The following is a 25,428-nucleotide window of genomic DNA, read 5'->3' as shown; positions in this document are numbered from 1 at the left end:
CCAGAGTTTATCATGGTTTCAGTAGCAGGGAATGGACAATGGCTATTGCTAACTATCCTCTGAATATATTGCTAGTCTATCATAAAGTACTTTCTACCAGCCCTGACAGAACCTGCTACCCAATCACTGCTGGGTGGATAGTGGGGTCAGAAAAAATCTCAACTGCACCAGGGATCAATCGTGATCCCTTTGCATGTGGTGAGTGCTCTACCGACTAATCTATTGGCACCCCCATAATTTCTATGACATGGTTAATACCTGCAATCACAGATTACATCAGTGTGGGACAGGGTTGCCATTTATTTTCACATAAAATGCCAAACAAGTCACACCAAAAAAAAATAAAAAAATTGTCTTTAAAAAATCTGAAATGTTTTTTGGTATCACTTTTTCTACTAAAATGCACATAAAAGTAGAAATAACTCTTTATTTTTTTATTACGAAGCCATAAGAATTTCACCTTATCTATCTTGCTAGTTTAGGAATGAAAAAAAATAGTAATTTGTGCCATTGTTGTGTATCTATCTGTATAAAATGGGTGAAAATTGGTGATTTTGAATTAAATGCTAACAAAATACCAAATCCAATTTTTCCATGCCATGCAACTTCAAAAGATGGCAAGATTTTGGAATTTAGCATTAAAAACAGCAATCACAAAGCACTTTCTGCCAGATCTAATAGACTCAGCTACCCAATCACTGCTGGGTGGACAAGGGTGGTCAGAAAATAATCTCGACTTAACCCAGGATTAAATTCGGTCTCTTTGCATTAGAAGTTTATGCTCTACATACTGAGCTATTGGGGACCCCCCCCCCCCCCATAAAACTATTAGCTTTAACCATTTCATGTTGGGTTCAATTTTATTTTTAAAACCAACTTCATATCGTAGCATGTATACCGGTAACAATTATTGAACTAAATGAATTTGACAGCTTCAAAAATAACCAAATAATTAACTTAGAGTGTGTTCTATTGATGATGAATAAAGTCAATTTTGCTTAAAGTCAAACTTTCTGATCCGGAGGTGTTGGCTTTATCTTGATTCCTGGGGATCCTGACCTCCCATAGTGGGCAGGGAGGTACATGCTGCGTCTTCTATCCCCCCATACCCGTTTTCCAATTGTTTCCTGTCATTGTCTTAGAATGAGATTACTTAGTTTTGTCCTGACCCTTGACGGAGTTCCTTGGCTGGGAGGGAAACAGTCGAATGTATAGTTATAGTCTTGGGAGATGATATTTTTTTCCTTGTAAATCATCTCTCTGTTATGCATTGTATTATGTTTAGTTTACATATTATATTATATGATTTGTAAACATTTGAGTGTATTCCTCTTAGTTGGGACCTGTGTTTGTGTCTGGATGAGACTTTGAGGTGATCTCAACTAAGTACTTTGACGGTGTGCTCTTGGAATCTACATCTGTTCTCTATTTGAACCAATTCCCCTTTGTCTCACCTTTTCTTTTGTGCTTTAATTGTAATTCTAGAACTTTTTACTATCCCATTTTCTTCCTGTTTACTGGCGCTGATATGACCTTAATGTGTTGCAAGCGCCGTAAAACCCTTAAAAACAAAAACAAACAAACTATCTTGATTCCACTGTATTACATTGAGGTGAACAAGACAATAAACAGTGAATTTAAAGTTCAAGTGACCAGAATAAAATGAAATCAAATAAAGACGTAAAATATTACTCTGATTTTATCAGATTTATTATCAGCACGAAATGGATATTTGGCTCTCCTGAAGAAATAAGTGAAGGATTATGAAGTGGATTGAGCATGAAATCCTGGACTTGTGCTTTGTTAAACGTGCATATTTACTTATATTCCTTTATATTCTCTTTTGCATTGCCTTTCTCCAGAGGATTGAGCATGAGACAACAGATTTTTGTTTTGATCGAAATGTGCATATTGACTTATATTCCTTTATTTATCTTTTTTTATTTTTTTGTTTTGCTATTCTCCAGAATTGCTGAATTGCTGGGCTTAAGTAGAGAGATGGCACTGTGCTGTATGTTGGAACATGCTGCTGTCAAAGGATCTTCCCAGACAGTGTCTCATCTTGCAGAGTAATGCTTAAGCAAATCGATATTTTATCAGGAAATGCAACAGAACAGAAACACAATAGACCTATAACAGAGCTGTCTACTTGAAGTTTAAAAAATCAGTAGTTTCCAGGAGGGAAAAATAGAAAAATTTACTTTAAATAGCTTAGAAATAAACAATTTGCCCTCAGCATGATCCAAAAATGGTTCAAAGTCCTGAATATTTTTTCTAAGGAACTAAACCTTCTTTTTCAACAAGATTTATTGAGTCAAAGAGGTGAATGCTGTCCTGTAGTTGGAGCCAAAAATTCGTATTTCTACAAATTTTTCGTAGTGCTAGGCAGGTCTGCTATAGATAGCAGATATATTTGATTACTATATTTTATGACGAATCAAAATTGTTTGAGGTTTATTCCTATTTTGCCATGTAGTAGTCCTTCAGAGCCAATAGACCCATGGTGCGAGAGCTTATCAATGTTATTATAGGGTGAAACAGACAATAGCAATTGCTTGGCACCCTTTGGATAGGACACCTGGTCTATCCTAAAATGTTTCCCCCCCCCCCCCCCCCCAAGTATAACAGACCTAGCTGCAAATTCACTGCTGGGTGTACAGGAAGGAGGGCGATCAGAGAAAAAATATCGTCCATTTGCACGTGAAGCACAACTGAGCTATTAACTATGTAAATGAGCCATAATGTGTATACTTTGAGTTGAAACTGCTTTGTTTATTATTAATGTTATTATTATTATTATTATTATTATTATTATTATTATTATTATTATTATTATTATTATTATTATTATTATTATTATTATTACTATTATTATTATTATTATTATTATTATTATTATTATTATTGTTGTTGTTATTATTGTTATTATTATTATTGGTGTTGATGTTGTTGTTATTATAAGTTTCTTTCTTGCCTGTGGTAGGTTTTCATCTCTTTTCAATGTTATTTTAGATCAAATGTTTATATACTTCTGCTGTCCACAACGTCACAGCAGACCCATCACTTGTACATATTTAATCAGGATATATGCTATACAGATGTTCCTTTATTTTTTATTTTTTTTGGCCAAACTGTACCAAATTCAAATTCATATTTCCATTCAGATTCAAATGTTTATTAAGTTAAACTTAAACAGAATTGTTTTTGGTGAAAATATTTTACAAAATTTAACGGTAGTTAATCCAATTAATTCTAAATCATTATAAGATTGCAATTTATAAAGATAAGAGGGAAATTCATATGTTTTGATGGAACAGATTTATTTTGTCTTAAAATTTCAATTTCCAATGAAAGTATCCAGATTTGTTATTTGTTAACTGTGGCAGATCTTCCGGGCTGGCATTTATACTTTGATTTATTTCCTGTACCTATCTCTCTCTCTCTCTCTCTCTCTCTCTCTCTCTCTCTCTCTCTCTCTCTCTCTCTCTCTCTCTCTCTCTCTCTCTCTCTCTCTCTCTCTCTCTCTCTCTCTCTCTCTCTCTCTCTCTCTCTCTCGTACAATAATAAGTGTTTCATTCATCCTGTTTTGTTGATAAAGGGGAAACCCGAAATGTAAATTTTATCTGTTTTTGTATATTAAATTGAAGCTTACATTCAATTTCACATTGTTATTTATCACTCTCACAGGAAACTTTGTGAATGTCCCAATTTGTCCAGATCCAGTTGTATCTACAACACAGCCTTCAAATTAGCTAGTTATGCTCAACCATGGCTTATCGAGCCTGCAAGGAAACTGGCCACTCATGCTCTTCTCACTTGTCGTGCTGGTAAGAAAATGCAACTATTTTTTCATCATTGAATATTTCATTGGGGATGGAGGATAAAAATATAATCCCCTCTCCCCCCTCAATATTTAAAACTTACAGGAAATTTGATCCAATGGTTTATCTTGAAATTCCCTTCCCCCCCCCCAAAAAAAAAACTATAATTTTTTTGTTTCTCAATCATTTTGCATCAAATTTTAACGGAAGTCACTACATTCATCTGCATTACTTAAAATGTAAATAAAATCATTATTGAACAAACATATCTTGGAAAATCAAAGTGATCAGTTCAGCATACATCAGCACAAAACAATTTCTATGTAGAACACACAAAGTGTGTTTGTCAAGGAGTTTAATGTGAACAGATGAAAATAGAGCAGCGTGTAAGTAAGGCTACTATTTGGAGGTGGTTTTCCCACTTCAATAAATTATATGGTTCGATTCAAAACTTGAAACAAAAAATTGTCCTTGTACACAGCGGGTGGCCTAAAACGCACACAACACCAGAAAATGCGGACACTGCTCATCAATCAGTTCAGGAAAGACATACTGCTAACAACTCATTGATATGGATTGCACAGCATTTCACATTGAAAGTCATTAGTCATCGACCAGGTATCAGTGTGACTTTTATCTTATGGGAATATTTTAAGGATCGGTGAAAGCTTTAACAATTTGATAACTTGGTTAATCTTTGAAAGGAAATTTCAAGAAAAGCAACACAGATCCCAGTCAAGCATTGCCAGAACGTCATGGACAATTTTGTTGTGCGTAGAGAGAAATGGGACGCATCTCGACCACATGCTGTAAAGATAAAAGTTATAGTTATAGTACAACATCCATGAAATTTTGTTAGAATAAATGCAGATAAATATTCTATCAAATGGTATCATTTTTATCTTTCCAATGTTTGTAATTTAGTTGCTATTGCCTTTTCTGTGGGTTTCATGTTTTTTGGGTCACCTGTTAGATACCACAAAAGTTTCCCTAAACATTACAAATATACAAGAAATTATCGCAGCAGCAGATACAATATTCCAATTGGCAACACAAACGTGTGTGAGAACAGTTTTATTTTATCCTTACATCCTAAAAAACTTAGCAGAGCAGCTAGTAGAACCCCTAACCAAGATATTTAACCAGTCGATGAAAGAAGGAAGACTACCAAGGGAATGGAAAGAAGCTAACGTCACAGCCATATTCAAGAAGGGAGACAGAAAAAATCCAGAAAACTACAGACCAGTGAGCCTGACATCTGTCGTCTGCAAGCTCATGGAACAGCTGATTAGAGAAGAAATGGTTGATCATATGACCAAGAACAAACTATTCAGCAAAGATCAACATGGTTTCATGGCGGGAAGGTCTACAGTAACAAACCTACTTGAAACAATGGATGACTGGACGAGAGACCTGGAATTAGGCAACAATTTAGATGTCATATACCTCGACTTCAGAAAGGCATTTGACAAAGTTCCACACTGGCGCCTAATCAGGAAATTGGAACAGTATCAAATTAATGATCAGACAGTCAAATGGGTCCGAGATTTCCTCAAAGATAGAAGACAAAAAGTGATAGTGAATGGAACAGCATCAACAGAGAGACTGGTAACAAGTGGAGTTCCACAAGGAAGTGTACTGGGACCAGTTCTCTTCCTGATTTATATCAATGACTTGCCAGACAATCTATCATCTAAATGTAAAATCTTTGCCGATGATACTAAGCTCTATGGAGTAGCTAATACAGAAGAAGAAAGAAACACCTTACAACAAGATTTGAAAAAGCTTGAAGAATGGTCCGAAATATGGCAGATGGAGTTCAATGTAGATAAATGTACAGTTCTTCACCTAGGAAAAAACAACAGAGAAGCAAACTATATAATGAAAGAAAAACCCTGCAGAAATCCAATGGGGAAAAAGACCTAGGAGTATTTATTGATAGGAAGCTAAACTTCAAGAAGCAAATTAAAGATGTTCAATCTAAGGCTAGTAAAACACTCGGAATAGTGAAAAGAAATTTCAAGAATCTGAAAACAAAACACATGACTACCATCTACAAGACTATGGTTAGATCAAAGCTGGAATATGCTAACTGCATATGGTATCCGAAGTTTGAGGGAGACAAAGACAGTTTGGAAAGAGTGCAAAGGAGAGCAACAAAACTTATCACACACCTGAAAGACAAAACATACTGTGAGAGATTGAAAGAATTAAATCTCCCGACCTTAGATTACAGGAGAAGAAGGGGAGATATGATCCAAACATATAAAATAGTAAAGGGAATAGACAGGGTAGAGGCAGGATTCCTTAAACCAAACAAGAACATTCAGACACGAGGAAACAGCAAGAAACTGAAAAAAGAACGTTTTAAAACAAATGAAAGAAGGAACTTTTTTTCATCTAGAATTGTAAATAACTGGAATAAACTACAAGAAACCACAGTATCAGCAAAAAATTTGAATAAATTCAAAGCAGAGTTGGAGATAAGCAACACCCTAGGAAACAAGTTCAATTATAAAAATTGGTCCAATCATTAATAGATGAGGAGGAGCGAAGGAGACTACACCAAGTCTAAAAGCTCTATACAGAGGTATCCAGGTATCCAGGTATCCAGACCATCAGGGAAGTGAACAGCCTCCCACTAGAAATTTTGGACATTGATAGAAGTGATAAATTCAGCAAAATGTTACAAAGCTATCTATTCAGAAGTTTGTTGAAATTATATTATTATTATTCTTCTTTTAATTGCTTAGATAAGAAAGAGACAAAGATTTGTTTGTTTAATTACAGATGAGATCTCAACAAGACTAGAATTGACACGACAAATTACTCTGCTTGAACGAGTTCATTCACAATGCCAGGTGAGTTGTCCGAATAATATGGAAGCTGTGGTAGTAACAGTGATAAATGGATTGGATCCCTTGACTTCCCTTGTGGGTCAGAGAGGTCACATGTTGTTTTTAACATTTGTACCCTGTAAGAGCTATTGACTACCATTTTCAATGAAATTTTAAATTACTTTTTTTAAAGATTATATTCTTAAAAATCTAAAACAGGATTTTTTTCCAATTTTTTTTCACTGGGTTGTTGCCTTTGAAGATTTAGTAGTTATCACAAGTGATAGGACTAATCTATAAGGGTTTTTTTTTTTGTTGTTGGTTGTTTATGCATAAATTTCTATTCATTTCATACCTTACAATTCCTAGTGTCTCTGTATTTTAATGCATCAATATTGAATGGTTACCAAAAAAAAAAAGAAAAAGAAAAAGATTTAGAATGGTATGGACTAATATTCCTCATTCTTTACTAGTATAGAAAGTTTAAATTTCTTAAAAGGCGATGATTTGAACTCGTTTTAAGCACATGCAAACTGCATTGAATTTACACTTTCGAGTTGTTTATTTCATATTCTGTTGAACAGAGTATGTTTTCTCATTTTATCTCTTCTTCATATTATCAATTGATTACAAGCATTAGCCCAATGAAAACAGACCATAATTAAGTAAGACTTAAATTTTCCTAACTCATAACACAGGTATCAGGCGGGCACCTTTTGACCTGGGCTCAAATATGTTTGTGGGGAAAAAAAGTCAAAATTAACAAGAAATCGGTAGAAGTACAATAATATGTATTATGTGTTGTATTATTAATAAGTTGTTTTGCCAATGAAAATTTGATTTGTCTTTCTTTCATAATTCCAGGATGAGGTCAAAGGTGTTAACGATCTTGTTCAGGCTTTGGATGGTGATTGGTGTGGGATAGAGGAAGAGGATAAGGGAGATTGGTTTGGCTCATACTACTGTCAAGAGAAAAAAATGCCTCTTACTGCCAGTCATTTACAAGATGCCTACAACGTTCTAGGACCTCAGAGAGAGAAAAGTATTATAATATTATTGAGTTAATGATAAAGTGTTTATTTATATATATATATATATATATATATATATATATATATATAAATAAACACTTTATCATATATATATATTGTATTTTGTTATAGTATGTAACACTTGGAAGTCATAGAAGTATGAAACCATAATAAAACCATAATGAAACCATAATAAACAAATCTAGTACAAAACCCGTTATCTTCAATATCAACTTAAAAGATGAACATTTTGTGGGTAAGGAATGTTAACCAAGGATTCAACTTTGGATGGACCATTGCAGGACCTACAGATCATAAGGCAGCAAAAGATAAACAATGAAACATTTATTTTTTACTCTGTATCATTTGCCTGTTGTGCTGACAGGATAGAACTTGAAATGCTTACCTTACCTTACCTTATCCTCTTGTTTCTTTGGTGGAATATAAGGTGCCAACAAAGTTCCTACAGGCATCTCTGTCCTGGGTCAGCCAACTCAGCTCATTCCATGTCTTTCCAGCTTCTTTCATCTCCACTTCAACTGTCCTCCTCCAGGTACCCAATGGTCTGTCTCTCTTTCTCTTTCCCGGTGGGGACCATGTTAGTGCTGTGTAAAGTCTGGATTTTTTCATTCGGAGAACTTGACCCAGCCATTTCCATGAAAATGCTTACATACATAGATAATTTATTGCTGTTTGAAAGGTTTTTTTTAATGTTTTTTTTTTTTACTTTAATAGTTTTAAACTTTTGTGATAGTCAAGCATCAAAAGCATCATTGGCAATATTTAAACAGTGTACATCATTACGCTCCCATTCATATCCAACATCAGATAGTGTTCAGACTGTAAATTAGAATGTTGATAGCCAAATTTTCTTTGGATCAAGAAATTTCAGGCGTGAATCCCGGTGGATATATTGGGGTTTTTCTCAAGAGTAATATCTTTATGATTAAATAGATTAAAAGAAGATAAAATATTTATGATGCACATTTCCACAGATTTGAGATGCTCAGTGCAATTAATGGTACATGAAGCAAAAATCCTATTTCGTATTGTACAAGTTTCCTGTCCAACATTTCTTTTTTTTACTAGCATTCTTACAATTTTCCAGGAGCCAGAAATTCACTCAGACAAAACAATGAAGTAATTAGTAGTTTTACGACTTTTTGGCTTCGATCACAGAGCTGTATGAAGGCATTCAATTGCGGGTGGTTGGATGGGAGCATCACCCTTGAATCATATACCTATGATGTTCGCATGGGTGTACGATCCGATAGTGATGTCGTTTCTTCTTCTCTTTACTAGCCTATCCTGCTTCTTTGGTTTGTGATTGTATTTTTGACAGGGGATATTTTTTTTCCTGTAAATCCTCTGCCTGTTTGTTCTTGGTTATTTATAATTTAGCTTATGATATCTTTAGGTTATGATTTTGATTAACATTTGTACTATTTTTGTTAGATTGCTTGTTTTTTTGTTTCAGCAGTCTCTCATATAACCTCAATTGTGTTGGAAGAGACCTAAAGCAACAAACAAACAAAACAAAAGGCATTAAATGCAATAAAACTTTGTTAACAATGAATTTTTTAGTGCCAGAACACATTAATCGAGTAATTTCAAAATTTGAAGCATTATTTAACCTTTTTAGGTCAGATTTGTATGTTATTTAGTTAGTCATGGTGACTCTATTTCTCCCTTTCCTGAAAACTATGAAATTTTAGAATATCAAATAGGCAGGTCTGGATATGTCATAGGCAGTTTTGAATATCATTTATTAATCACCCATTTTTGCATACATATATGTTACAGTGAATGATATAATCAGTCGGATGGTGAAAAGATTTGAACTGAGATATTGCCAAGTTTAGTTAGAAGGTCAATTTTTATCAAAAATGAGTTCTTGTCATAAATGATTAAATCAACCCTTTTTGTACATCTTCGGGAAATATCAAAGCTTAATTTCACTTCTAAATATTTTTTACAGCTTGTCAAGTTGAAACAGTATGAAATTTGAGAAAAGTTCCTGGATACCGTTCCCATACATCTGACCATAACTTCATGAAAAATCACCCGATTTACTTCAAATAAAGATTAAAATGCTCTGGTGAGCATATTCTTTCAGAGAATGCAAAAAAATGCAAATCCAAAATTTTCACCTTCCCACTGATTATGTCTTGCACTGACACCTATTTAAAAAAAATTGTTAACATGTTTGTAATACATCTCATCAGGACCTTTAATTGAGATGAAACCAATGTTAACAGAGCTAACTTCAAAGCTCGTGTCCAACAGTCACGATGAGCTGATCCTTGACATTCTCAATCATCTGCACCACGAGGCACAGCAAGCCATTCAACAAAACCATGATGTAAGTTGTAACAAACTTATCATTATTCTCTCATTACACTGTCTGTCTGATTGCGCTGGTTTCAGTATCAGATGGTAGATTTGTGGCCTGCCACCAACTCAGTGTGGTACACTGATCACCCACCAAAAATTATAGGCATATTTAGTGATAATAGGTTGCTAGAAGCTGTGGACTGTAAAAAGTAATAAACAAAAATGAGTATAACAACTTTAAAAAAGAACAAAATACCAAGCACAGAACATTTCAGGCACAAAACCCTTCTTCAGCCAACAACAAAAAAAAAATGAAGACATAAATACATTACTACATTCCAGATAGACGTCTATCTGGAATGTAGTAATGTATTTATGTCTTCATTATTTTTTGTTGTTGGCTGAAGAAGGGTTTTGTGCCTGAAATGTTCTGTGCTTGGTATTTTGTTCTTTTTTTAAGTTGTTATACTCATTTTTGTTTATTACTTTTTACAGGCATATTTTGGAATGCTTCATGGACAGATTTCAGCCTTATAAACAGATTTCTTTTCTAGTGGCTAACCCCCCTCACCCAAGAACCAGATTTAGGCAGGTCTGTATCTCTAATACACGTCCTGGCTGTCTGGATAAATTGGATAAATGAATATTGGTGAATTTTGATATATATATATATACTAATCCTAAAAGCTTTACCTAGTTACTGTGCTTGTATCTGGATGAGTCTTTTAGGTTACCTGAAACTTAGTGCACTGATAATGTGATCTTTAGATTTACACCTGTTTCCTACTTGAACCATTCCTCTTTGTCTTACTTTTTCTCATCTGCTTTGAATTGTGAATCTAGATTTTTTTTTACTATCCCCCCCCCCCCCCCCCACCCCATTTATACTGGTGCTGAAATGACCTAAATCTGTTGCAAAAGCCATAAAAGCATTGAAAACAAACATAGTTTTTTTTAATGTGTTTGTTTAATTCCTTTTAAAATTTTTTTTTTGGCATTTCAGTCACAGGATCTTATAGCCTCCAAGACTTTGATCAACAAAGCTATTTCCAAAGTGTCGTCCGTCTTGTTGGGGAAGGTAGGTGTTATTACACTGTGGGCCTTATTATAGTTCTAAGAGACTACTTTTTTCTTTTGTATTTTCAGATTCACCATTTCATCATTATTTAAAACAACTTTTTCTATTTAAAGTCTATCCCAGATAATTAAGCAGAAAGGAATTGGTGCAAGGAATAGGCACGGTATAAATGATTTACATTATTATTATTAGATCTATTACTTTTTTACTGCAAGGTTATAAGAATTAATTTTCGTGTCTGTCACCAAATAACATGTAGATTTATTTTTAAATAATTTTGTTTGGAGCCGAAATTGAGCAAATGATTTGTTTTTTTCACCAGATTCTAATTTTTAATTAAAAGTTTTTAAGGAAATTTTGTGAAATCTGGCGATATGTGTGTGAACAAATTAAATATGCACTGCATCAATTCTAAAGAATAAATTGTGCATCTTGAGATCATAAAGATTTTGTAGTTGATTGAATAAATTATTTTTTTAAAATGTTTATTTTCTGTGCCATGACAAAATCGTGACTTAATGGTAAAAGCCAATTTTACAGGGGAGCCAAAAAGAAAAAAAGGTATCATCGCCCATCATAAACAGTTGCTAAAAAGTAAATAAGTTTTCTAATATTTTTATATATTAGTCCTGGAATAGACACTAAAAAAGATGCATATGATTATTCTGTAAATATCTCTCTTTGACTCAATTTTGATTATAAAGAACGTTGTCATTGTACAGCGAAATGCACCATCATTGACTTTTGTTGATTCCCAGATTATGAAACAGACACCGTCAGATAAGCAGATGTGTCTCCCTTTGGCTTTACAACTACCGCCGTCACACATCCTGTCCCTTCTGAATCAAGAAACCAAGATGACATCTCTCTCTGTCAACCATAAACGACTTAAGGTATTAATAGAAGATATTTTTATTATTATTATTATTATTATTATTATTATTATTATTATTATTATTATTATTATTATTATTAATTATGAATTATTATTTTACATGATAGTCTTTAACACTCAAAGTGGTAAAATAGGCAATGTAAAAATGTTGAGGAGGACCAAATTAAGAGGAATTTATTTGACACAGTAACTGAGGACTATCAACATGATACTTATATCGACATTTGACTGTAGTCCCGGCTGTGTTGCTATATCAATATCCATCCTCGACTGCAGTTGCAATTTATAGAACAAAATAGATGTTTAGAGTGATATTGTACAATGAAATAATTCTTTCTCTCTGAAATAGTGGGTATTTTTAGTTTTTCAATACTCCTCAACCATTATCTTTATTTATTTTGCCAGGAAATCTTAGAGCTTGTGATAGCCTATGGAGAACTTTACGGCAACGATGACTTGGTAAATCAATGCTTTGAACTCAGCAGACAAGAAAAATGGAGAAATAGGCTTTCTAAACTGGGGGTGAGCTTGCTTTTCTTTTTGGTTCATGATGGGAAGGGGAAAAAGGAGTCTGGATACTTAAAGATGTACGTTGCAAATGGGCAATAAGAAGTTGTCTTTGTGATATTTGCCACAAAAATACTTCAATAATGAATTATTTGAAATCACTGAGGAAAAATATCGTTTTCATCTGTTTCTATCAGTTGAATAATGTGAAATAAACAAAAAAAGAAAACAAAACTGAGAATCTAGATTCAATAGAATATGAAAAAGTATGGACAGAGTATCTATTTTGTCAATACTTTTTCAACACTTTATTATTTTTAAAAAAGTCGTTGGGGGTTTTGCTTTTGGGGCACTGAACCCTGGTGAGGGCCTTTTGCAACCCCTAGACCCCATCAGTTTTTTTTTCTTGTCGAAACTTGGGTGTTGAAGGCACTGGTGTTCTCAACATTCATTTTTTTTTTTGTCCATAAATTGGTGTATAATTATTTATTAATTATCCTCACCTCATTCGGTTATTTCCTCCTACAACAAGGTTTCATCCATTGATGGAATCTTCAGGGAGGTATTCTGTATCTTGGTCTATAGTGTCTATTAGTTATAAGCCATGTATTATTTATTTATTTATTTATTCATTGTCCATTCCACCAGTTGTCTCTTGGACCAAGTCCAAGTATGAAGACAATCCTTCAAGCAGTGACAACTCTCATGTCAGACAACAACACCACATTCTCACTGGTACAAGAGTACGTTCTGTAAGTTAATTTTATTTTTTATTCAGATCATTAGAAGCAAAACCAATGAGTTCTTGCTGCTCTGTATTAACAAACTCAAAGTGATACTTAGCTGCTGCTAGACTTGAAGTGATATCATCATGTTTTTATTGTTTTTGTTCTTGGCTGAAGAAGGGTTTTGAGCCAGAAGCGTTCCATGTTTGGTATTTTATTCTTTTTGAAAGCTGTTATATCATTATTTTATTCTACCTGTATTGCGTTAAAGAGTGAAAAACAATAAAAAATAATATCAATGTGTATTAAGTTTTATTGTATAAAGTTCACTTTCTGAATATTCTTCTTTTTTTTTTTTTCTATTTTATTGATAAATGTTTTCTATCCTGTGGTCAAATTATGTCTGGTGTCATATTGCCATATTGAAAGAGAAGAAAAAAATCCCATAAAAGATCTTTATTCACAATCTTTTGTGCAAATTAGCTATCCTCCAGAATTATTTGGCCATGGAGCTGGGTTTTATTCTGATTTGTGTAGCATGCCGATTCTCAAGAAGTGGGTGAGAGAGGGATCTAGTAATGACTTTGAGTTTGAAACGAATATTTTAGTGTTCGTGGATAGCTCACACGGTAGAGCCACGCTCTCACCTGCCAGGCGGAGTTGTCGTACCAATAAGGTCGCAGGTTCAAACCCCACCACCGCCGCGAAAAATTTTTATTCTCTATTGTCTTCTGGCACTTTTCTATTCACTTCATGTCTTGTTGTTACCAACATAAGTGCCTGCTCCACTCACTTTTCTGAATTAAAAATTCACCCCATACACCGGAGCATACTCAATGTCTCAATCGTTTCTATGTTATATGTTTGTGTTGAGAATATTGGCTATTAAGCTTAACTGCTGGTCAAAATTATTCGCGATGGTGGTGTACGAACGAATCGGCGATCTCAAGAAGTGGGTGAGAGAGGGATCTAGTAATGACTTTGAGTTTGAAACGAATATTTTAGTGTTCGTGGATAGCTCACACGGTAGAGCCACGCTCTCACCTGCCAGGCGGAGTTGTCGTACCAATAAGGTCGCAGGTTCAAACCCCACCACCGCCGCGAAAAATTTTTATTCTCTATTGTCTTCTGGCACTTTTCTATTCACTTCATGTCTTGTCATTAAACATATAGTAACAATTGCTTGCTACACTTTAGAAACATGTAAATGTTGCTGCTCGAAGTAATAACAACGTGAAATTGAATGTAAGCTTCAATTTAATATACAAAAACAGATAAAATGGATGTTTTGGGTTTCCCATTTATTAACAAAACAGGATGAATGACATAATGTGGTAGTGACGTTGTTAAGGTGAATAAAGAAAAACATTGAAAAGTTTAGAAGCCTACAGCGACTAGACTATAAATCATATAAGTTTGAAATTTTACCACAATCAAACCCAATTATCAATTATTCAAATTTATGTCTACAATTTTTTAAAAAAATATATTGAAAAATTTTTATTCCATGGGCGTTTTAACAAACACATTGCAAAAATGCCATATCGAATATTTTGGACGTAATTATCAGATTTTGATGTGATCTTTCGATTCCTTATTTTGCTTTACGACTGATCCATAGCATTTTTTCCATTGATCCAGTTGGTTTTCTAATGTATTGAATAATGAGTTGAGCTCATGCAATTTGAATTGACTCTATAAATAAACTGTTTGTGTGTAAACTGTTGTACCATCATTATAAACCATCAATGACCAAATGCTGTAGTCCATAGGATTCAAGCCAGGGTACATTGGATGCTATTCATCTTCAGAAATAAATCAAATAATATGATTTCTGCTGTTACTGAAAATTATGTAGCATGATTAGAAGCTAAAAATTTCTTCCAAACTGTCCCAATTGGTCATATGTTTGTCAACAAGACGTGGCAACTTCTTACACTAGTAACACTCCACTGCTAAAACAAGACGCAAATTTGGAAACTTTCGATATTGTGATTTTTAGACGATTTTGGTTTATTTCTTAACCAATAAAAGCATATTTGATTAAACTTGGCAAGAATTCACTTATGGTTTTGTTCCTGTTGATTGTAAATTTTCGAATATTTTTTATTGCTACTCATACTGAAATAGCGTCATAATTTTTTCTGTTTTTTTTTTTTTTTTTCTCGCACCCTATAAGTATGGAAATGACCCTTGCCTATCCCAAGATTAAGTGTTCTGACTAGCAAATTAAAACAAAGAACAAAAAAGACTCTAAATCTAGATTATATAATAGTCCAAACATTACTGCTCTTTTGGGTCATGTGTGTGTTGTTAGGGTGTCCCGTTTTAGCTCTTTGAAAAGTTGGCCACTATTATGTGGATAAATTTACAAATCACAAAAATCTAACAAAACAAATCCAGCTACCCAATCACTGCTGCTGAATAAAGGGAGTTAATTATTCTCATTGATCAGGATAAAATTTAACAGCAAAGGGAATTCACTAAATTTATTTCATAACAATGATGAAAATCACACTACTGGTGTAATTTCCTTATAATTTGTTTGCTTTTACTCTGGCCACTTGGTCAGGCCTATGGGTTCTCTTCTCTATCCCACTCTAAATGCTGTACTCTTTCATGAAGAATCCCTTGTATAGGATGACTTGATTTTTGCTCAGGTCCTGACTTGAAACATTCTAAAGGGAAGCTGTAAATAATAAATTCCCTTTATTCATCCCAACCGGGAAATTTGTCTTTACGGTTTATTCCAAGGAATAACCCAGGAATCAGTCGTAGTGCAGTGCCGCAAACTGAGCTAGGGTGAGGTGACTTGCCAATGACCACACAGTGAAGTAGGTATTCAAATTCGATACTGTTTAGGTGCAAAGCTAAGATTGCACCATTGAGCCACACTGCCCCATAAAGATAAACAAAACAATTTTCTTTTTTATTCATAAGGCATTAAAGCAAACGTGGGCCGCAGAGTTGAAATATTGAGAGCATCATTGGAGATTAAATTTTAAAAAACCATAAAATCATTAAATTAATTTACGTCAGCTGAAGAAGATTTTACAGTTACATCTTTAAAATTTTGCACTTTTATTGACATTTATTGGCCACTGATAGTACCCACTCGGGTTAGCATTGGGAGTAAATGGTTTATGTTTGAATGTGACCAATACCAATCCTTGATCAGTTTGGGACTCATAGTAGTCGTAAAGTTAAAATATTAATTGGAAGAGTTAAAGATTATGTGCATCTCACATATTTGTTCATCTCATAAATCCAGCCAATTACAACCCAGTCAGTTATGTTTTTAATTTTTGACTCCTGCACTGCATAATGCAAATGTTGCTGCTTGATGCTCAATGAAATAAATAACAATAGTCAAATAGAATGGACGTTTTGTTTAACTCACTCATCCTAACACCGACTATATCCATAGTATGCCCGGGGTTACTTTTACCCCACACTATTTATTACATTTTTCTGAGACAAATTATAGATGTAGTATCAAAGCTAATGTTCTTAATATTTACTTGTTCATGATAGTTGAATAAAAATATCTATGCACATGCTCATTTTTAGTACATTTTTTTTTCAGTTTTGAAAAGTTTCAAAAATCTCTATGATTGAGTGATTTAATTGTCAAAGTGGACGTTTCAGGTTTCCCCAGTTGTCAACAAAACATGATGAATGAAACACTAAAGACGAATGGCGTTGTTAAGACGAATAATTATTATAATTTTGTTTGTCTTCGTTAATTATATTTAACTCACTAAATCCTGGAGATTTTTGCTATTTCCCCAAACGATTTAAATATTTCTTAATACCTCACTTCCAACAACTCTTGTGATAAGAGATACTGCTGTACATATAGAGAATTTGTAGTGAATATCCATTTTCAATGTACTGAAACACTTAATTAACACTACTGTTGTGTCAGTTATGATTATACGTGTATTTCACCATTCAACTTATTTCCACGACAGCTTCCGAATTTTAATTCGGAAGTACTAAGGATTGATAGCGTTCGAATTTCCGAATTTTCCTAATTTTGATTCGGAACTAGATTCACATCTGTTGTGTAAACAAGGAGGGTTATTTTTAGTTTACCGGAAGCAAAACATGGGCTGCAGAATCGAAAGTAGAAGATTGTGGATACATATCGAGTATTCATGACTGAGTGCTGAGTTGTTGTTACACTTTCTTCCTAAGGCTCAGTTGGAATGTATTTCTGTTTCTGTAAGTAATTCCTGTGTGTTGCAATTCATTTCAGTCATAATGAGTCTGAAGATACATTTCCCTTAGCCTTGGTCTTTATGAGAAATTTCTATGGGGTCTCATTTCTGGGTGAGACTGCCACGAACTTTTGACTGTGGTGGGGGGGAAATCAAATTTGTTTGTTCTCATTGAAAGCTACACCAATAAAGTAAAGGGCTTTTAACACGATTCTAAACCTAATAATGTAGTATTGTAATTGTAATAATAATAATAATAATAATAATAATAATAGATCTTTATTGTCCATAAATATGGCAATTTGTCATTTAGTTACACTTGTTATAATGTTAAACGATAACTAAGATTGAACAGATATTTCACTCCTACTTATTTTTCTCTCTCTCTCTCTCTCTCTCTCTCTCTCTCTCTCTCTCTCTCTCTCTCTCTCTCTCTCTCTCTCTCTCTCTCTCTCTCTCTCTCTCTTTCTTTCTTTCACACGTGCGATATACACAACATAAACATATTCATTTCGTTTTCAATTTGTTACGCGATTGTGGCAATTCGACACCAAAAAATTATCATCATTATCAATTGGTCAGTTAATCTTACATTAAATAAATTAATCAGTTAATCAGTCAACGAATCAATCCTTGGTTTTTCTGTACCATATGAAATATTCAAAATTTTTATTGCTGATGGAACGAACGTTGATTTATACTTGTTAGTTCTACATTTAATCTGACAAAACCTTCTCCCAGATGGTAAAAGACTAAATTCATGGTATAAAATATGTTTTTTATTGTTTTAATGTACTTCTAATTGCCTTTGTTATTAGCAGAAGGGTTTGGGGCCTGAGAAAATGATAAATATCGGGAAGTGACCATCTTTCCAATCTCAAAATTGGCCTTAGTAATAATATGGCTGTTGAAATTTGAGTACGAGTTTTTATTATTGTCAGATTCATTTAGTCATTGGGGGTAATATTTTGACTTGAATATAATTTTGATATAAAAGTTTAGGTGTTGGATTACGTGCGGTGAAAATAAGTTAAGAATTCCAAAATTCTGATTTTTTCATTACCCCAAACTAATTTAACCCTGTTTAATCCATAAAGATAAGGATAATACTAAATGGGCACTGATTTAAGCATGAACAACACCAAATAATGGTATTTCCTCCTGACAAAAAGGAGACATAAATCATTAAAATCCATCCATAAACAAAATAATTTAGATTTTATTCTGATACTTATCACTCAAAAGTCCTAAAAATGTTGTCACAATCACAAGGCCATATATCACCTCATTCCTGGAGTGTCACTTGGAGTTTAGACTATTGAAATGAGCTCGCAGAATTTCAGAATTTTTTTCAAATTTGCATTTACATCCCTGTGCATAACATTTCTCCTTTCTAAATGCCACAGAGACATGGACTTAAACCCTGAGGCTGTTCAACAAGAATACCAGTCAAGCTTCTGCAGTGTCTTGACCCAGGCTCCTGTGTCATCTGGTGCCATGGACAAGGCTAGAGCAATACTTCAGTCCATGGACGAGTCCAGTCGACTGGCTGCTATAGAACACGCCCTGCCTATGATAAGCGAATATAACTATGAAGTTCTTCAATTTCTCATGGAGGAGAAGGATTTATTGGAGGATAACAGATCAAATAAAAAGTCCCTGGAATTGCTGAAGCTGCTGAAGGACTACAAACGTAAATTTCCTCCTTCCAGCATTGAGGAGGAGGCAATTGATAATATTAATCAGTCATCAGATGTCTTTTCTACACTTTCCTTAATGTCGAATACCAGCACAATGCCAACCACTAGCAGTGCAGTAGCAAATGTGTCCAAAATGGCTGCCTGGGAGAGACAGCAACAGCTGGTCCGTCTGCCATTCAGACTTCTGCAAGGAAAGAAGATGGGGAAAATAATGGGGGTTGAGCTGACAACTTCCACCCTGCCCGCTTGGCAACTGATCACGTCTGTCTTAGGATCACCCAAGGACCGAATCCTGGTCAGCTTAGCAACAAAACTGGTTACCTCTTATGTCAAGCCTCAAAGTGACCCTGGTTGTAGTGACGATAGAAGCGATGATCACACCAGTAACAATGTGAATGGGACAGTTTCAGCTGACTTGCATTCTGTTGAAGACAATGGTGTGGTGACAGAAGAGTTTGAGAATCTTTTGCAGGAAATCAGCCCAATCTTGTTACAAATGGAGAGAAAAGAATGTGGTGTTTGGCTGTGCCAGGCGACAGCGGATAGACTTAGTCGGATTGGTGATAAGGTCACAGCGTTAGAGAATGGTCTCAACTACGCCAGGATGTGGATGGAAGAGTCTGCTAGTCATGATGCCAACTCTGAAGACAAAGTTAAGGCTGAAAAGGCTGCCAAGGTCTTTGAATCAAAGATTCTACCACTGTCCACGCAGTGGGCTCTAATCCGAGCTGGACTAGGATCAAGAGAAGAACTGATACCATTGGTCAATCAACCGGAGCAGCTGATCAGACATTTGTACCACCTTCCTCTGAAAACATATGATTCCACCAGTGACAATAGAAACACCAATGAGAATGGAATTGGTATTTGTTTGGGGGGTTATAACAACAGCAGAGGGGAGAACAGAGACTCGAGAGCATTATTTGATGAAGCATTGATACACAGTGTTTGTGAAGAGATTGCCGAACTTCATGACATTGACATTTTATCTATACAAACATCTTTGATTGATCTTTGGCTTACTGGGAGTGACTCCCCTTCTTTGTTCCAAAATGAGGCAGAACAGACCATGTTTAATGTGACCACTGACTTTAACTTGGGTTGCGAAACTGTCAATGAAGAAGAAAGTGTACCTCGAATCGTTTCAATGCTGAAGAGTTTCAATGGCTCCACTCATGCGGAACATTTGCTAGAACTTCTTTTTGGTGATGAAGAGGACAGCAATACCAGTATTCAACAATTACAACAAAACCTGACATTGAATGCCAGACGCACGGCCATCTTATGCTTGTCAGAAACAGGCCATGCCAGCCCAGAACTGAGAAGAGAACTCAAACTTCTTAATCAGCTCATCGCTCTTCAGTCTTTTGGTGTCAGTTTCACTCCAGAAATGTACAGCCAAGTGGACAAATTGCCCATTCTACTGCGACTTTGGGAGAAGTACAAGGGACAGAGGAAAGCAGGTCCACTGGTTGCCAGCCTTTGTCTTGATCAAAGTTTGACTTTAGATTCTTCAGCCATCACTCCACCCATCCCGTCACAGCTGTGGAATTCTATTCTGCTTCAGATGGTCAAGTTTGATCAGAGAATAAGTCTGCGGCCTTTGATGATGTCATTGACGCTAGCAAGAGGTTTGGAAAAAGTTAGACAGACTGATGGATTTATACAAGCTAAAACGGTAGAATGACTGAAGAAATATGGGTGAGAGAGAGAGAGAGAGGAAGGGGGGGAGGGGGGAATATGGTTGTTTTAGGGTACTTGACAGAAAATCATTTGCATTCATTATTTAATAGCATGTGCTCCCATGGCCACATATGTGTGTGTGTGTGTGTGAGTGTGTGCAGGCATGCCTACCATTGAGTATTTTGTGGAATCATCCCGCAAAACAGCCCTTGATTCCATGATCTTGCAATCTCAAGATAGTATTCTGCATTTCTACTATTATTTGTCGTAAAGACAACAGGGATGTTATAATCTTCGTTCTGTATAATGCACACTTATTACGTTTAAAAAAATTAATATTTTATTTCTATTATTTAATAGCATGTGCTCCCATGGCCACATATGTGTGTGTGTGTGTGTGTGAGTGTGTGCAGGCATGCCTACCATTGAGTATTTTGTGGAATCATCCCGCAAAACAGCCCTTGATTCCATGATCTTGCAATCTCAAGATAGTATTCTGCATTTCTACTATTATTTGTCGTAAAGACAACAGGGATGTTATAATCTTCGTTCTGTATAATGCACACTTATTACGTTTAAAAAAATTAATATTATTATTACTTGAAGAGCCTCGAAAGCATAGTTTTTTTTGTCCGAAGTTTCATATGATTTACCATTTTATTAATGTGTTGATATAAATACTTTCACATGTTTATTAACCCTCGAAGCATCAAGGGCCGATTTAATCGGCCGCTCGGCCGCCACCATAACGTTCGGGCCAATCTAATCGGCCCTAGTTTAAAGTGACTATACAACGACCGGCACTCTAGACACACATAAGAACTCTTTTGTGTGAAGTCCTTGATGTGTCTACTTTCGTTTTCTCTCGTTTCCTTCTTGCCAACAGACCGTTGAACTGTGATTTTCAGCGTTCTTTTCACACGTTTACCGCATCTCGAAATGACCGATTCTGAGCCACAACCAGGGCCTTCGTAGATCTAGAAATAGATCTACTTTAGCTAATAGAAACCTATTTACTGCTAACAGTAACACTTGTGACCTTCAAATGGACAGTTATTTGACTCTGTGACTCTGTGTTTATAATTCTTGTGTTTTTGTGTGGTTTTTTTTTTGTGCAATGTGGATAAATAGAGATCTCTCTCTCTCTTTTCTCAGTAAAAATAAAGGTAAGGAAAACAACACGTTTTTTTTGTCCAGTACTGGGTCATTTATTGTTGATGTAGATCAGATGCAGTGAATATTTGTATCTATTGTTATATATTGTCTGAAAGAGGAAATGATGAGCTACAACTTGGGTATTTCAGAATTTCAATTTAGGCAAAATTTAGCTGACTTATCCCTGGTCAAAGTAAATGAGCCGGATAAAAATAAATGCCAAGGTCAAGGTCAATGTCACCTCAAAGGATGGTCAAGGTCACAATGTCGTTTATAAATGGTCATAAATATTCATAATTTATTCCTCTTTCAGAAAATATATACTTTTACAATCTTATTCTTGGAAACAAAGCTACTACATCTTATTTTCTAAACCTTGGTAAAATCAATGAAATTGCCCCGACGTTCTGGCCGGCTACTATTGACGCTTCTAGGGTTAAATGACCAATTTTGAGGCATTTTTCCTGATAATTGAGGGTATTTTGCATGTTAGCATATTTTATGTCATAAGAGAGTTTAGGTTATATTTTTTTCCTTGAATTTCAGATTATTTTAAGTTTGTGAACTTTTTCAGGGATCAATCGCACATTGATCCTGAAATTTAAGGTCAATCTACTAACTGTAAAGGGAGCTAATTTATTCACAATTTATTGAGAATAGCTCAAATTTTTAAACGGCAATAAAAATCATAAATTATAATGACTTTTTAAAATGGTAAAAAGATAGACCAAAAGAATATGTTATATATAAAAATAAAATTATAGATCTTGAATGCATTGGATTTAACTTGCTTTAGGGAATTTATTCTATTCGTTTAAAAAAAAAAATAAAATAAAAAGATAAAATTATGGTCATGTAGGTTACAGATGTTCAAATCTCGATTAATCAGTTGCGTTCTGTAGTTGGAGGAATTTTAATGGTGATTTTGATAGTTGTCAATGTCTTATAGTTATAGTTAAATATTTGTGTCCTTGAACACATCATTCCAGTGATACTATTTATCCTTTGGAACGTCACAGTCATATTAGACTGATGGAAATAGAGGGAGTATGTTTACTATGTACGTTATAGTTATAGGGAAGTTCAGTTTGTGCGGCATTTGTAGTTGGAAGAATATAGACTATGGATAACTGTCATTGTATATGTATAGCATATTAAGATGATCGTGGTCTTAATTGCTTTAATTTTTGGGTTTTCTGAAAACTCTCCCTCCATTTTTTCCATACAAATGTCTTTTTTAACTATTTTGATTTTAGGGTGGTGGCAAGTCAACTATATATATCTATATCAGATTTAATTAACTTTAATTATTGAACACTGATTTTACTTATGTCAGTCGATGCACTTCAAAACGTCTACACATTTAATGTTTATTGGAGTTTTTGGAAAGGGGATGTTGTTGATGGAACAAGGTAAAAAGGCATTGAAACAGCATGAACAAATAATTGATTTGCAAGGTATCCTAAGTGACTAAGTGTATTCCTTAATTTTTGGTCAAAATTCCTCATTTACTCATTTTTTTGTTTCTGATTCCCCAAAGCCATGCGACAGGGTAGGCATGTCTGGTTTCTATGTGTGCGTGTGTGTTGTTTAAACATCACTGCTATGTAAAATATTTTCCGTTTCACTCTCTTTGTAAATAAAACCATTTCTGCAAAACAAGAAATGACTATCACTATTATTTATGAATTCCTTGGAAGGGTGTTGGGAATTCTTGGTCGAGTCTTCTAAATTGTTTTCCCTTTTTAGTGGCTTCATATAAAAATTTAAAAAATTGTCCTTCAGAGCCCATAAAGCTGGAGCTTATTCCATTTCTACAGCATGAATGGGACAATAGCAACTTACTTAGTATTAGTACCTAACGGATAGAACGCTAGTCTATTGCAAGTACTTTCTGCAACATCTAACAGACCCAGCTAAGCGGGTGGTTGGATGGGAGCATCACCCTTGAATCATATACCTATGATGTTCGCATAGGTGTACGATCCGATAGTGATGTCGTTTCTTCTTCTCTTTACTAGCCTATCCTGCTTCTTTGGTTTGTGATTGTATTTTTGACAGGGGATATTTTTTTTTCTGTAAATCTTCTGGCTGTTTGTTCTTGGTTATTTATAATTTAGCTTATGATATCTTTAGGTTATGATTTTGATTTACATTTGTACTATTTTTGTTAGATTGCTTGTTTTTTTGTTTCAGCGGTCTCTCATATAACCTCAATTGTGTTGGAAGAGACCTAAAGCAACAAACAAACAAAAAAAAACAGACCCAGCTAATCAGACACTGCTAGGTGGACATTGTGGTCAGAATTAAATCTCAGCTGCACAGAGGAACGATCTCAGTCCCTTTTCTTGTGAAGAGAATGCTGTACCAACTGACCCACAGCTTCATTTATCCCAGTGGCAAATTGGTTTTGCTCAGACTGTGACTTGGAGATTTTTTTGTTTTGTTTTTAAAGGGTTTTAGTTTTATGGCACTTGCGACACATTTAGGTCACATCAGTGCAAGTAATTAAAATAATTAAAATAAAAAATAATTGAGCTTTATAAATATAGCACAACATCCACTAAATGTGCTCAAAGCGCTTTACAAGGGGTCCTGGTCAACAGCAACATTTAACATTTAGGACAGGACATGCCGCCTGTTAGGCGATATTACAATTTTTCGGACAAAGACAACGCTGTTAACAGCCAGGTACTCATTTTACACCCGAATCAGGTGAGAGAATGTGAGTAAAGAGCCTTTTCCAAGGACTCAACTACGCGCCGAGTGCGAGGCTCGAACCCAGGACCTTCCTATCTGAAAGCGGGTGTCGTACCACAAGACCATATAGCCGCATAAGTATAAGAAAATTGGATAATAAAAGTAAAAGCATTCTAGATTTACAATTAAAAGGACACGAGAAATAGTAAGACAAAGGGACTGGTTCAAATAGGGAACAGATGAGATGAAGATTCTAAGAACACACTATCAGTGTAGGCCCTACTCAGTTTGAGATCACCTTAAAGTCTCATCCAGTATCCAGACACAAACACAAGAACCCAATCAGAGGAATACACTCGAATGTTTACAAATCAAGTTAATAAAACAAAACAAAAAAATTACAATGCAGAACAAGGAGATGATTTACAAGGAAAACAATATCACCTCCCAAAGCTATAACTCAATAACCATTCGTTCAACTGTTTCCCTCCCAACCAAGGACTCCGGCCAGGGTCAGGACAAAACTAAGTAATCTCATCCCAAGACAAAGCAATTGGAAAACATATAGGGGGATAAAGAGACTGTAAATACCTCCCTGCCCACAACGGGAGGTAAAAAACTTCACCCAGGGAGAATTTTTTTCCCCATATAAGCCATCTCCCTATCTATTACTATGAGAAAATGAGTCTACTGATGGTCTTATATATCTCCAAATTCCTTCGTGTCTGGTCCCATTCTG

At 34.9% G+C, this 25,428-nt stretch overlaps 1 protein-coding gene across 3 annotated transcripts in view; it reads left to right on the top strand.

The window, feature by feature from the left end:
• The window catches only part of LOC144956447 (kinetochore-associated protein 1-like), an 81,050-nt gene extending 57,395 nt beyond the window's left edge, over nt 1-23,655 (top strand). For all 3 annotated transcript variants that reach the window (XM_078886949.1, XM_078886947.1, XM_078886948.1), the window contains exons 32-41: nt 1,968-2,069; nt 3,688-3,827; nt 6,612-6,682; nt 7,523-7,700; nt 9,915-10,051; nt 11,027-11,101; nt 11,860-11,994; nt 12,402-12,518; nt 13,152-13,255; nt 18,858-23,655. In XM_078886949.1, coding sequence (XP_078743075.1) covers nt 1,968-2,069; nt 3,688-3,827; nt 6,612-6,682; nt 7,523-7,700; nt 9,915-10,051; nt 11,027-11,101; nt 11,860-11,994; nt 12,402-12,518; nt 13,152-13,255; nt 18,858-20,838 — 3,040 coding nt within the window. In that variant the 3' untranslated portion in view covers nt 20,839-23,655. The remainder of the gene's footprint in view (nt 1-1,967; nt 2,070-3,687; nt 3,828-6,611; nt 6,683-7,522; nt 7,701-9,914; nt 10,052-11,026; nt 11,102-11,859; nt 11,995-12,401; nt 12,519-13,151; nt 13,256-18,857) is intronic.
• The last annotated feature ends 1,773 nt before the right edge of the window (nt 23,656-25,428 follow it).

The sequence above is a fragment of the Berghia stephanieae genome, chromosome 11, assembly GCF_034508935.2.
Source record: "Berghia stephanieae isolate SIO BIC M18660-M18661 chromosome 11, UCSD_Bste_1.3, whole genome shotgun sequence".
In the NCBI taxonomy this organism is placed as follows: domain Eukaryota; kingdom Metazoa; phylum Mollusca; class Gastropoda; order Nudibranchia; family Aeolidiidae; genus Berghia; species Berghia stephanieae.
This window is presented reverse-complemented; position numbering and strand designations above follow the sequence as displayed.